General features: G+C 37.1%; 1 protein-coding gene across 1 annotated transcript in view; it reads left to right on the forward strand.

Annotated features, from left to right (window-relative positions):
* The window catches only part of RABEP1 (rabaptin, RAB GTPase binding effector protein 1), a 110111-nt gene that overhangs the window by 52493 nt on the left and 43755 nt on the right, over window positions 1-13863 (forward strand). Inside the window, exons 4-6 of the mRNA XM_012805947.2 lie at window positions 1866-2034; window positions 5615-5734; window positions 11365-11500. Coding sequence (XP_012661401.2) covers window positions 1866-2034; window positions 5615-5734; window positions 11365-11500 — 425 coding nt within the window. The remainder of the gene's footprint in view (window positions 1-1865; window positions 2035-5614; window positions 5735-11364; window positions 11501-13863) is intronic.

Genomic DNA, 13863 nt, shown 5'->3' on the forward strand with positions numbered 1-13863 from the left:
GGGTCTGGGCTGGATTCGAACCCGCCAGCTCAGGTGTATGTGGCTGGCGCCTTAGCCGGTTGAGCCACAGGCGCCAAGCCAGGAACTATAGTTCAAGTGAATTTGTGATAGCAGTCAGGCTAGTAATGTCAACAAATAAAGTTATTGGGCATGGAATGTCCTGGGCTGGTGAAAGCTGCCGTGCAAAGGGTAAAGTGGCTGTTCACACTAGTTAGCTTCAGGTCATTATTGCCCTTCCAGGCTAGTGTTGTCACATTGTTTAGATTTTTAGGAAGAATTTGAATGTGAAATTGTCACTGCAGTCTATGGAATAGAATGGCCTATAAGCTAGAATAGGCTTTATGGGTTGCCAGTTTGTGACTCCTAGTCTAAAGGAAGGGGAATAATTTAGTTTCTAAACTAATTTAGAAATAGTTTAGTGTTTTTTAGGTACTAATTCTTAATTGCCTTCCAAATTTCTGAGATTATGGTGATGATGGAATGAACAGAGTCCCACTTTGTTGTCTTGGGTAGAGTGCAGTGGTGTCATCATAGCTCACTGCAACCTCAAACTCTTAGGCTCAAGCCATCCTCCTGTTTTAGCCTTCTGAGTATCTGAGACTACAGGTGTGCACCATAGTACCTGGCTAATTTTCTGATTTTTAGTAGAGATGGGGTCTCATTCTTGGTCAGGCTGGTCTTGAACTCCTGTCCTGAGGCTATCCTTCTACCTCAGCTTCCCAAGGTGCTAGGATTTATATGTGAGAGCCACCCTACCTGGCCGTAATTAATATTCTAAATATGAACTAGTGATGACTACCTGTGTTTGCATTTGTATGTTTTTTGCTTTAATGTTTGTTGTAAAAACGCAGGTAAGCTAGCCCTATATCTGAGTATTTTGCTATCACCTAGGTATTACTCTGGGCCTCATGTAACAAACCTGACCATAAATGGCCTACCAAAATAGGAGCTCTTTTTTTCTGATGGAACACGAAGTCCAGAGGTAGGTAATCTAGGACTGGTTACAGTGGTTCCATGATGTTACCAGCATCAGCTCCTTCAGTCCTTCTGTTCCTTTACCCTTAGCATATGGCTTTCAACTTGTATGCCTCATGTTTGATATTTTTATAAATAGTTGTTCCTTCTCTAGTCTATATTAGAAAAAGCAAGAAATTTCTAGAAATCTCCAGCATACTTCATACTTTGTTGACCAAGTAAGTGTGTGATCACCTGTATCTAGGTGATAGGGTAACTGGAAAATGTGTTTTGATTTTTTTTTAATTGGGCACATTGACTTACTCAACACAATTGGAGTATTAAAAGCAAGGAAGAAAGAGTGCAAATGAATGGGCAGCTAGCAGTGTCTGTTACATAATGTTTTAAGATTATATTAACGATAAAGCCATTTTATAAAGTCTTTATAGAATTTCTCTCAATTTAGAATCTTGGGTTATAGTAGAATATTACAGAAATATTGTCCTTTTTCCTCTCACTTGCAGGTAGTTGGATTGGGTGATATGTTATATTTGTCTTGGAAGCTGTACTGTAACTGTGGTGTCCAAGAATGTAGGTTTTGGAGGTGGCCTTATGTTTGAATTCTAGCTTTCCTTCTTACTGTTATGAAATGCTGGCCAGACTGTTTAACCTTTGCTAAGGTTTCTTCATTCATAGAACTTGGTACAGATTCATTGTGAAGATTAGAGTTGATAATTTAAAGCTATTATTTCTACACATATTAAGAACTAGAAATGTTAGCTTTGATTCTTTTTTTTAAAGTGAATTAAACATTTTCCAGAAATTTGGCAAAAGCTTTTTATATAACTTTAAAATTTTTAGTGTGGCAGAAAATTTTTTCATAATGCTTAGATGTGAAATATGTGGTGATGTTTTATAGAAACAGTTCGTGACTATGAGCACCAGTTCCACCTTAGGCTGGAGCAGGAGCGAACACAGTGGGCACAGTATAGAGAATCTGCAGAGAGGGAAATAGCTGATTTAAGAAGAAGGCTGTCTGAAGGTCAAGAGGAGGAAAATTTAGAAAATGAAATGAAAAAGGTATGAAGAAATGTGTTCATATGTAGAAATACTTGAATCCAAATGCAAAATGCTTTGACAAATATTATTGTGGTAATAGAAGTACTTTTGTGTTTTCTTTTAGAGGAATTATTTATACACAGACTTAAATATAGTAGTAAATAATGGATTCACTTTCCCCACATAAATACATGGCTGACTCCCTCACCTTCTTCAAATCTTTGATCAAATGTCAGAACTTCATGACCGTCCACCCTATTTAACAGTACAACCTATCCACCTCCCTCCCCCACCTACCACTACTCTGCTGATCTCCCTTATCCTTTTCTAGTTTTTCTCTTTCTAAAACATGTATTTCCTTATAGTATACAAAGTTTACCTATTTATGGTATTTATTGTACTGCATTTTTCTCCTTGCTAGAATGTAAGCTCTACGAGGGCAGGAGTCTTTTGTGTATTCCAAATGCCTACAATAGTGCCTAGCAGTGCTCAATAAATTTTTATGGAATAAATGTTGTTGCTTAATGATTGTGTCTAAACTAAAGTTTTAAAACAGATGTTCATTCTTTCTCAGTGTCCCTTGGTTCCTGTGTGATAAATATACCACATACTAAATGGGGCAACTAAATATAAAGTGAGACATTCTATCATTGAGAAAATTTAAAAAGTTTTTTAGCCAGTTTGATTATATGAACTTTTTTGTTATTTATATACATACATACATTACAGGTATTTAAAATTATAAATTATGGCTCACTGCCTATAGCTTAGCAGCTAGGTCGCCAGCCATATACGCTGGAGCTGGAGGGTTCGAATCCAGCCTGGGTCTGCCAAACAACAATGACAACTACAACGAAAAAATATCTGGGTACTGTGGTGGGCACTTGTAGTCCCAGCTACTTGGAGGCTGAGGCTAGAGTCCAAGAGTTTGAGGTTGCTGTGAGTTGTGATGTCATGGCACTCTACCAAGGATAACATAGTGAGACTCTGTCTCAAAAAAAAAAAAAATAATAATACATTATGTAAAATAATAATTAGAAGTTGATTTTTTTTTCAGTTGGATTTATTATGATCTTTGGTTCTTAATCTTTGGTCCATTTAAAAATGTATATGTATTCATGATTTCTACAATCTTCTACTTTTTAAAAATTTTTACATTTTATTTAATTTTTTTTGAGACAGAGTCTCAAGCTATCACCCTGGGTAGAGTGCTGTGGTGTCACAGCTCACAGCAACCTCTAACTCTTGGGCTTAAGCGATTCTCTTGCCTTGACCTCCCGAATAGCTGGGACTACAGGTGCCCTCCACAATGCCTGACTAGTTTTTGGTTGTAGTTGTCATTGTTGTTGGCAGGCCTGGGCTGGATTCAAACCTAGTTCTGATATATGTGGCTAGAGCCCTAGCCGCTGAGCTATAGGCCCCAAGCCAATCTTCTACTTTTTGATATTCTTAAAATTTTAATGTTTAAATGAAACTTTTTTTTTTTTTGAAGACAGAGCCTCAAACTGTCACCCTGGGTAGAGTGCTGTGAAATCACAGCTCACAGCAACCTCCAACTCTTGGGCTCAAGCAAGTCTCCTGCCTCTGCCTCCCAAGTAGCTGGAACCACAGGCATCCGCCACAATGCCTGGCTATTTTTTGGTTGCAGTCATCATTGTTGTTTGGCAGTCCGGGTTGGATTCAAACCCGCCATCTTAGGTATATGTGGCTGGCGCCTTAGCCACTTGAGCCACAGGCACCAAGCCTAAACATTATTTTTTACAACAGTTTTTGATTAACAGAAAAATTGAGAAGATGGTTAAGAGTTCCCATATACTTTATGTCCAGTTTCCTCTCTTACCAATATCTTACATTATATGGTGTATTTGTCACAGTTAATAAACAGTATTGATTCATTATCATTAAATAAAAGTCCATTTTTGTATTCAGAGTACATTAGTTTTTACCTCTCATGTCCCTTTTTTCTGTTCCAGGAACCTATCCAGAATACCATGTTGCATTTAGTCATGTCTCCTTAGGCTCTCCTTGGCTGTGACAGTATCTTAGAGTTTCCTTAGTTTTAATGATCCTTCTGTCATTTTAAAAAGTGCTTTTTCTAAAGCTTTGTTTATAGTGACATCTAGTAACTGAAATTGTGACGTCATCTATACATTAATAAATAACTCAATCTGTAATAAATCTTTGCTTCCTTTTTCCTTTTTTTTTCTGCTGAATTTTATTGTGATCTTTATAAGCATCCCAAACTAGCCTTGACTGAATAAATAATAACTTTTTTAGGACCTGAAAACAAAGTGAATCTGAACCCTTACTTTCTGAGAGATGTATTTTTTAGGGGGGGAATCCCCCTCGCATTTGGGCATTTATTTATTTTTTATTTTTTTGAGAGACATAGTCTCACTCTGTCACCCAGGTTGGGGAGCAGTGGCCTAGTTGTAGCTCACTGCAGCTTCAAATTCCTGGGCTCATGTGATCCTCCCACCTTAGCCTCCTAGTAGTTGGGACTACAGGTGTGCTGTAACATCAAGCTTGGCTAATAAAAAAATTTGGGGGGGAGGGGGCGGCCCCTGTGGTTCAGTGAGTAGGGCGCGGGCCCCATATACCTAGAGTGGAGGGTTCAAACCTGGCCCTGGCCGAACTGCAACCAAAAAATAGCCGGGTGTTATGGCGGGCATCTGTAGTCCCAGCTACTCAGGAGGCTGAGGCAAGAGAATCACTTAAGCCCAGGAGTTGGAGGTTGCTGTGAGCTGTGTGATGCCACGGCACTCTACCAAGGGCCACAAAGTGAGACTCTGTCTCTCTTGCTGTGTTGCCTAGGCTGGTCTCTTAACTCCTGGCCTCAAATGATCCTCCTCCTTTTGCCTCCCATTTTTCCTGTCCTGAACACTTTAGGATAAGTTTGAGCTTACTTAAATTTAGCAAATTAGATTAACTTTTATTTTCACAAGGTTTTGAGTCTACCTTTGTTACTCTAGTCTGTATGTGCATAAAAAATGAAAATTTAGTTTTTTACTAGTTTGGTAGTTTGGGGAAGTTTCTTTTTTAATCCATATTTTTGAGAATGGAGTTTGGAAAATAAGGTGACAATTTTAAAGTATATTAATTAGGTTTCTTTCATTTAGATGTTGGAATAAAATTTAAAGTACTCTTTAAATAATTGGTGGAAGTCTTTTTGTAGCAACATTGTTTTCTAACAGAAGACACGTTGTTCTGTTTCAAGTGTTTAAAATCATCATTACCCCTTTAGGTTTCATAAGAAATTATGGCCTCATTAACATAGTAACTAGGAATTGTAAAAATTATTTATTATTTGTATTTTCTTCTCTATATGGGATAGTTTCTTAATTGAAAAATCAAATCTATCAGAGTGAATCAATTTTCCTACTTATTCTTTAATTCTAAATGGAATATTTGAGAAAGCTTGGATTATGACTTGACATTCAAAGCAATATAGTACTTACAATTTAGATGTGGTTTAATTTTATGAATGTTATATGGTGCCTGATAGAAATACTTGTTATACTAATTTTCAACAAATAGATGAGTCAGAGTTTCTTAGAAAAGCAATAAATAAGTTGTAGCATTTAATTCTTTTTAACCATAGGCCCAAGAAGATGCTGAAAAACTTCGGTCTGTTGTGATGCCCATGGAGAAGGAAATTGCAGCTTTGAAAGATAAACTGACAGAGGCTGAAGACAAGATTAAAGAGCTGGAGGCCTCAAAGGTTGTGAAACATTATAATCCATTTGCTTGAAACCCAAGATTCTGCCTTAATGCTGTGGACAAAATTAAAATCAGTAAGAAGGAAAAAACCTGTAATTTAGAGTGTGAAATGATGTCAGGAATGGGGACCAGATGTCAGGCTGCCATGTTCCCAGGTTCTTGATTCCCAGTACCAAAAAATGGTTACTGGTACTTAATCAACAGAATAAATGAACAAGCAGGTGCAAGCAAGCCAAGAGCCAAAGTTTATTAGCGTAGTACATTCCAGAGAAAGAATGGGTCCACCTCCATGCTGTGGAGAAGTTGCTGAGTTTAATAAGATTTCTCCCTTTATGCTAATTCCCTAATTTAATGTTGTGGTGTGTGTGATATTCATGGTTTTTCTTGGGAAAGGGTAGAGAATTCCTGAAATTGGGAATCTTCCTCTTTCCTATCCTTGAAAGGCAGTTTCTGTGGGTTGCCATGATATTTGTAAACTGTCTTGGTGCTGGTAGGTGTGATTTTTACTTTGTTAATGAGGGTAGGTAATTTAAGGACTGGGCACTGTTACCTCAAGTATGGGCATGCTCCAAAGACCCCCTATTGAGGCCTTGATCATATCTCCAGTTTGTGGTTTCTCTGTCTCTTTTTGGTTGGTCAGTTCTTAAAGACCCCTATTATAAACCAAACATCTAGTTAGTTCTTGGGGACCCAAATGACATGACATCCATTCTTTCTTGTGAGCCCCCCCCAATCAATTTGTTCTTCCTAGTAGACAAATCATCTCCAAATACCATCTGTTTCTCAGTGGACACCCCTAGGTGAAATATCTGTTCCTCTTCGTCCTTATCCCTGCATAACAGTGGAGAAACTGATAATCTAGACAGATCTCTGATAAGACTAGTTAGGGGCCAGATGTGGTGGCTCATCCCTGTAATCCTAGCACTCTGGGAGGCCGACATAGGTGGATAACTTGCTCAGGAGTTTAAGATCAGCCTGACCTAAACCTAGCCCCTATCTCTAAAAATAGTCAGGTGTTGTGGTGGACGCCTGTAGTCCCAGCTACTTGGGAAGCTGAGGCAGGAGGATTTCTTCAGCCCAAGAGTTTGAGGTTGCCATGAGCTATGGTACCATGGCACTTTACCTAGGGCAACAAAATGAGACTGTCTTGAAAAAAAAAAACTAATCAGGAAAAATGAAAAAATAAAGACCCGAAGATTCATTAGAAATGGAATAGGGAATATAATACAAATCAGTAGAGATTTAAAAATAACAAATATTGGCTCAGGGCCTGTGGCTCAAGCGGCTAAGGCACCAGCCACATACACCTAAGGTGGAGGTGGCGGGTTCGAATCCCTAGCCTGGGCCCGCCAAACAACAATGATGGCTGCAACCAAAAAATGGCCAGGCGTTGTGGCGGGCGCCTGTAGTCCCAGCTACTTGAGAGGCTGAGGTAGGAGACTCGCTTGAGCCTAGGAGTTGGAGGTTGCTGTGAGCTGTGATGCCATGGCACTCTACCCAGGGGGATAGCTTGAGGCTCCATCTCAAAAAAAAAAAAAAGATAACAAATATTGTAAACAATGTCGTATCAATACATTTGAAAATAGATGAGATGAAAAAGTTTCTAATAAAGATAATTAGCCAAAAAAGATAATTAACCAAAAGGTAAAATAGGAAAGCTAAACTAGTCAGCAATTTTTCTATTTTGTGAGAGTCTCACTCTGTTGCCCATGCTAGAGTGCTGTGGTGTCAGCTTAGCTCACAGCAACCTCTAACCTCCTAGATTCAAGTAATCCAGACTCAATTCCCGAGTAGCTGGGACTATAGGTGCTAATTTTTCTATTTTTAGTAAAGATGGGTCTCGCTCTGCTCAGGCTGATCTTTAGCTCCTGAGTTCAAGTGATCCTCTTGCCTGGGTCCTTCCAGAGTTCTGAGATCTTAAGCATAAGCCACTGTGTCTGGCTCAGTCAGCAATTATTCAAGAAAGTGGATCTAGTGTCAAAACTTTACTCTCTACTATCTTTTCTACTGAGATGACATTAGACTCTGTTGATTTTGTAGGCGAGATTGTTCAAACCTTCTGGAAAAAGATAATTCTTATATTTTATAAACTGTGTCATAAGAAAAAGGAATCTTTCCTGTTCCTCTTCTGAGACTAGTAGATCTTCACTACAAATGAACAAACATGTGGAAAGGTAGTGTAAGCAAAGAACATTATAGGTCTTTGTCACAAATATAGAGGCAAAAATTTTCAACATTGTAGCTGGAAAAAAAGGCGGGGGTGCAGAAATGGATCGTGATCATGTAGGATATATTCTCAGGAGTTTAAGGGAGGTATATCACCAGACAACCCTTCGTTATGGAATACCACATAAAATGATTGTAAGAGAGGATTGCAATATATTCATCTTAGGTTGAGAAAAACATTGTACAAATTTATTAATAATAAGAGGCTATTTGTGAAACCTTTAGCAATGATCAATGTTTAGCAGCCTCAGCAGTAATGATGGGAACATTATATGAAGACTCATGTTCAGTAATTTTATTAAAAAATGAGGCATAGCAACCAGAAAGAAAGCAGTGAAACTGATTTGATTCTCTATATAGAAAAGCCAGACAATGCACAGTAGATTCTTAGGCACAGTAAAAGTTTAACAAATTGAAAGTTTTGTTTTGTTGCAGTTTGGCTGGGGTTGGGGGCGGGGGCTTGAACCTGCCACCCTCAGCATATGGGGCTGGTGCCCTACTCCCTGAGCCACAGGTGCCACCTAAGATATTGAAAGTTGTTCCACCAGGAAGAGCAGAGAGAGGGAAGGAGTGAGGAAGTGGGGTCTTGGTGTGTGCCACACCTTTTGGGGGCAAGACATGATTGTAAGAGGGTCTTTACCTAACAAAAGCAATCAGTGTAACCTGGTTTCTTGTACCCTCAATGAATCCCCAACAATAAAAAATAAAAAAGAAAGTTGTTCCACCAAGATAACTAACATATATGTGTGTGTGTTTGTGTTTCTAGACCCCAGTAATATCCATTTAAGGAATGTAATGGAAAAAATATACCATTCACAACAGCAATGAACCATAAGTTTCCTAAGAATGTGTTCAGAGATGGACAAGGTCTTTATAGAATACATTATAAATGAAGACCTAAATACTTGTGTTTTCCTGAATGAAAAGATAGAGCATTATAAAGCAGGCAGTGTATCCCCAAATGAATCTGTAAATTCAGAATTCCACTCAAAATCCAACAGGGTTTAATAAGGAACTTGATGATTCACTTCTAGAACTAGACTTCATAAGGAGAAGGATTAGAAATACACCTAGCAAAATTTTGAAGATTTCAAGGTGGGGAGACTTCCTATATCTTTTAGATATTAAGACTTATGATAAATCTACTATAAGTAAGATAGTGACCAGATGTGTTGGTGCTAGCTTGTAATCTCAGCTATTTGGGAGGCTGAGGTGGGAGGACTGCTTGAGGTTACAGTGAGCTGTAATGATAGCCCATCACTCTAGCTCAAGAGACAGAACAAGACTCTGTCTCAACAACAGCAACAACAAAAAGATAGTATGCAACAACAAAAAGATAGTATGCACCAACAAAACAGAAGAGGAAACTTGGAAATAAATCCATATATATGTGGAAATTTGATATATGACAGGTGGCATTATAAATCAGTTGGGAGTGAGGAGAATGGATTGTTCAAAAAATGCTTTTCAAGTAATTAGTTGTAACTACAGAATAAAGTACAATGACCTTTCTACTGCACACCTTACAAAAATTTATTTCAGTGAATTAAAAGCCCAAGTGTAAGTAAATCTTTAAAACAAGTAGATGTTAAAAAAGAATGTATTCTTGGGACTCAAAAGAGTTTTTTTTTTGAGACAGAATCTCTGTTGCCCTTGGTAGAGTGCTCTGGCATCAAAGCTCACAGCAACCTCAAGCTCTTGGGCTCAAACGATCCTCTTCCTTCAGTTTTTCTGTTTTTAGTAGAGATGGGGTCTTGCTATTTGCTCAGGCTGGTCAGCCTCCCAGAGTGCTAGGATTATAGGAGGGAGCCACCATACCCAGCCCCCCAAAAGATTACATGAATAAAATAAAAATATTTACTGTGAAAGAAAAGTTGACAAATTTAGCTACATTTGAATATAAACCTCCATGTTAAAGATACTAGAAAAAGTTGAAAAGAGAAGCTATAGACTGTAAGAATATATCTATACCTCATATTATACCTGACAAAACATTAATATCCAGAATAATAAAAAATTGCCAAGTCCACAAGGCATAAGTGGTTCATAAGAAAAACAGGTAGATTATGTGAGTGGTCAGTTCACAACAGAGGAAATAAAATAGACAAGGAATGTGAAATGATACTCATCCACACTAGAAATTAGGGAAATGCAAGTCATAGTGGGATGCCATTTTATACTAACCAAAGCCTAATTCTTTTAGAATAAATTTGGCACATTCACCGACTATTGAAGTATGCAAAACTCTATTAGACAGGCATTATTAATTAAGTCAAATGTTTATTACAGTAACAGCTGGCAGCATTAGTGGTTATGTACCACCATTTTATGTCTGCCCTATTGACTGTATTACTATCAGCTGAATTACCACCCTCTTCAGGTGTTAGGGAACGTGCCTCACAATAGTCAGCATTGGCCCTTCTTAGTTAATCTCTTGTGGTTTACTGACAGCTTTCAGTGAAGTTCAAATGGTGGCTTAAATATTCATTTTGGTTTCTGACTAGTATTTTATGATGGTATAGGAGTAAAGATAATTAAACAGGTAAGCCAGCTATTTGCAGTTTGAAGCAGTTTAGATAAAAGGCGTGGGCTTCCATACGAGATTAGGCAGTTGAAAAAGTTGAAAGTTAACTTACAGGTTAGTATTTAGGAGGGACAGTTTATGATATAAAATAGGGTAAAGTAGTGACATAATCCTAGGTTTTCTGGGACAAGATTATATTATATTTTGGTTATAACTTTTAAATATTGGGCTGTATTATTAATATTTTGGGTATTATAGTTAATTGTTCAACAGAAAGCATTTTTAAAAAAGATGTTATTTTAAAAAATATAATATTGTCTGTTTTACTTGCCTTCAAGTTTGTGTCATTACAGTGTGAGAATAGTTATTTCTTCCATCATGACTTCTTCTTTTTTACTTCCATAAACATACGTATCTTTGAAAAATATCTCCTTTAAGGCATTTGGAATTACTTTGCCAAAAATCAAAGAAAAGAAAACTTAGGAGAATATGGAATAATTTTATCTTACACATTAACTACTGTTTTAAAAAAGCAAAATGCACCTGAGCACATGTTGCTCTCGTAGTGCACATTGCAACTACCTTTTTTGAAAAGGGACAAAACAAGTATCTATAATCTCAGTTGTATATTTACTGTAATCCCAGTTGTATATTTACTCTGATGGTCTGATTATGAGTAACATCTACTATTATATTTCCTAGATTTCTATAGCAAGTATATGTTTGTTTTATAATTAAAAGTTACAAATGTTTATTTTTGTAGATACAAGTTTATGTTAAAGTAAATATAAAACCTTTCTAGATGTAACCAGAGCTTACCCTAATATCTAAGATGGAAACTGTTATAAATTTCAATTTAATAGAATTGGATCTTCTTTCAGGTTAAAGAACTGAATCATTATTTGGAAGCTGAGAAATCTTGTAGGACTGATCTAGAAATGTATGTAGCTGTTTTGAATACTCAGAAATCTGTTCTACAGGAAGATGCTGAGAAACTACGAAAAGAATTGCATGAAGGTAAATGTATGTTCTGTATATATTTTATCTTAGTCTCTAAAAAAGACTATGCAAATAAAATTGATATTGACTAATAGCGATAACAAATCCTAAAGTACCATTGTGGTGTGTTGGTGATTCAATTTAGCTTTGTAGTTGTTTTAAATATTCTCATGAAGAGCTGAAATTGTGATGACTCCTAGAGGAACTTGGATTGTTAATAGCTTCTCTTGTCTATTGACCTCAGTAATCACTAAAAAAGGGATAAGCTCTGGGCAGAAAGATAATAAAGTTATTTAAACTACTTTTAAAAGGTATTTATAAGTACTTTTGTTTAAACTACTTTTTTCCCCACACCCATTTTGATGGAAGTATATTAGCAAAGGTGAGAATGGGAAAGAGAGGGCAAACAAGTAATGTATTCTGAGGCCGTAAGTAGCATTTCTGTTTTTAAGGGACAATTTTGATGTCACCAGTCTGGTAGCAGAGATGCACAAAATTGTTTTTCTAGGAATAGGGGAAGAAGGCTTACTTCTTCCACATGAAAATAAAAATACTACTTTTATCTTTCGTTCTTTTTAGTGATTTCTATATACCTGGGGTTCTTAACCTTTTTGTGTCATGGATTCCTTTGGCACTCCCTCGGAATAATGTTTTTAGTACATAAAATACATAAGATTACAAGAGAAACTGATTATATTATAAAATAGTTACCAAGATATAACCAAAATCAAACTTGGATAGTGAGTAAATAATATACTACTTATACAGGGTATATGCTACTTATGTTAACATAATTGTAATAAGCATATGGTAATGTGCTATTTTGTTAATATATTACTTATGCTATTTTATTAATACAGTAAATTATTGAGCTGTAATTCACATACCATGAAATTCACTCTCTTGAAGTATATAATTCAGTGGTTTTTAATATAGTCACAAAATTATTCCCCATTATTATTATTATTTTTTTTTTTTGAGACAGAGTCTCACTTTGTTGCCCTCAGTAGAGTGCTGTGGCATCACAACTCATAGCAACTTCAAATTCTTGGGCTTAAGCGATCCTCTTGCCTCAGCTTTCCAAGTAGCTGGGACTACAGGCACCTGCCACAACGCCCAGCTATTTATAGAAATGAGGTCTTGCTCTAGCTCTGGCCCAAGCTGATGTTGAACCTGTGAGCTCAAGCAATCCACCAGCCTCAGCCTCCCAGAGTGCTGGGATTATAGGCATGAGCCACTGTGTAGTCCATTATCACTAATTTCAAAACATTTCATTACCCCCGAAAGAAATCCTGTACCCACTTGCAAGTCACTCCCTATCTCTCCTCCTCTAGTCCTTGGCAACCACTAATCTACTTTCTATCTCTACACACTTGCCTATTCTGGACTTTCAGGTGAATAGGATTTTACAATATATGCCCTTTCATATCTAGCTTCTCTGGAGGATTTTAAACTGGAGAGTGATTATATCAGTTTTGCATTTTTAGAAAGTTCAGTCTAATAGCAATGTGGAGAATAAAATAGGAAAAGACTGAGGGCAGGAAGGATGAAAAAAGGGCTATTGTAGTTGTTACAAAGGCTGATCCAAGGCAGACATCTGAAGATAGATGTTTCATACTGTAAAGGAGGCAGAATTAGTAGGTCTCTGTCATAGTTGAATTGTGTTGGCATGAGAAAAGTTAGAAGTATGAGTCTTAAGTTTCTAACTTGGATGGCTAGGTGGATATGTAGATAGATCCCTCATGCTACCTATTCTTTTTTTAGCTGATGAGTATTAACAGTATAGATACTTTATAAAGATTGTTTGACTTACCATGCATGAGAGGTCTAAACTAAATGGACACAAGGAGGATTCCTGGATGATAGATTTATCAGAATGTATTGAATATAATTAGGTATGGTTACTACACTTAACAGTCTTTAGAGCAATGTTTCCCAAAGTATAGTCCCTAAGAATACTTATTATTTGTGTTGCATTGTGGAAAAGGGTGTGTTTGTTTTGTTCTGTCAAATTTGGAAAATTTATATCACCTTCCAAGAAAACAAATACATATTTAAAACCCTCAGCTTAAAGTCCTGCAGTAAAGATAAAAATTTAGATAAAGTCCTGCAGTAAAGATAAAAATTTAACCTGGGGTTTCTAAAACTTACTGAGTGCAGAAACTTTTATTTTGTAGGTTCCTATGAACACACTTTGGGAGACATTGCTGTAGAAATGTGACGCCCATGGGGATAGCTGCCATTTTTTTTTGAGATAGAATCTCTTCTTGCCCAGGGTAGAGTACCGTAGCTCACAGCAACTTCAAACTCTTGGGCTCAAGTGATCCTCTTGCCTCAGCCTCCTGAGTAGCTGGGACTATAGGAGCCTGACATAATAACCT

Source organism: Otolemur garnettii, unplaced genomic scaffold (genome assembly GCF_000181295.1).
Source record: "Otolemur garnettii isolate 467f Iridium unplaced genomic scaffold, OtoGar3 scaffold00046, whole genome shotgun sequence".
NCBI lineage: Eukaryota > Metazoa > Chordata > Mammalia > Primates > Galagidae > Otolemur > Otolemur garnettii.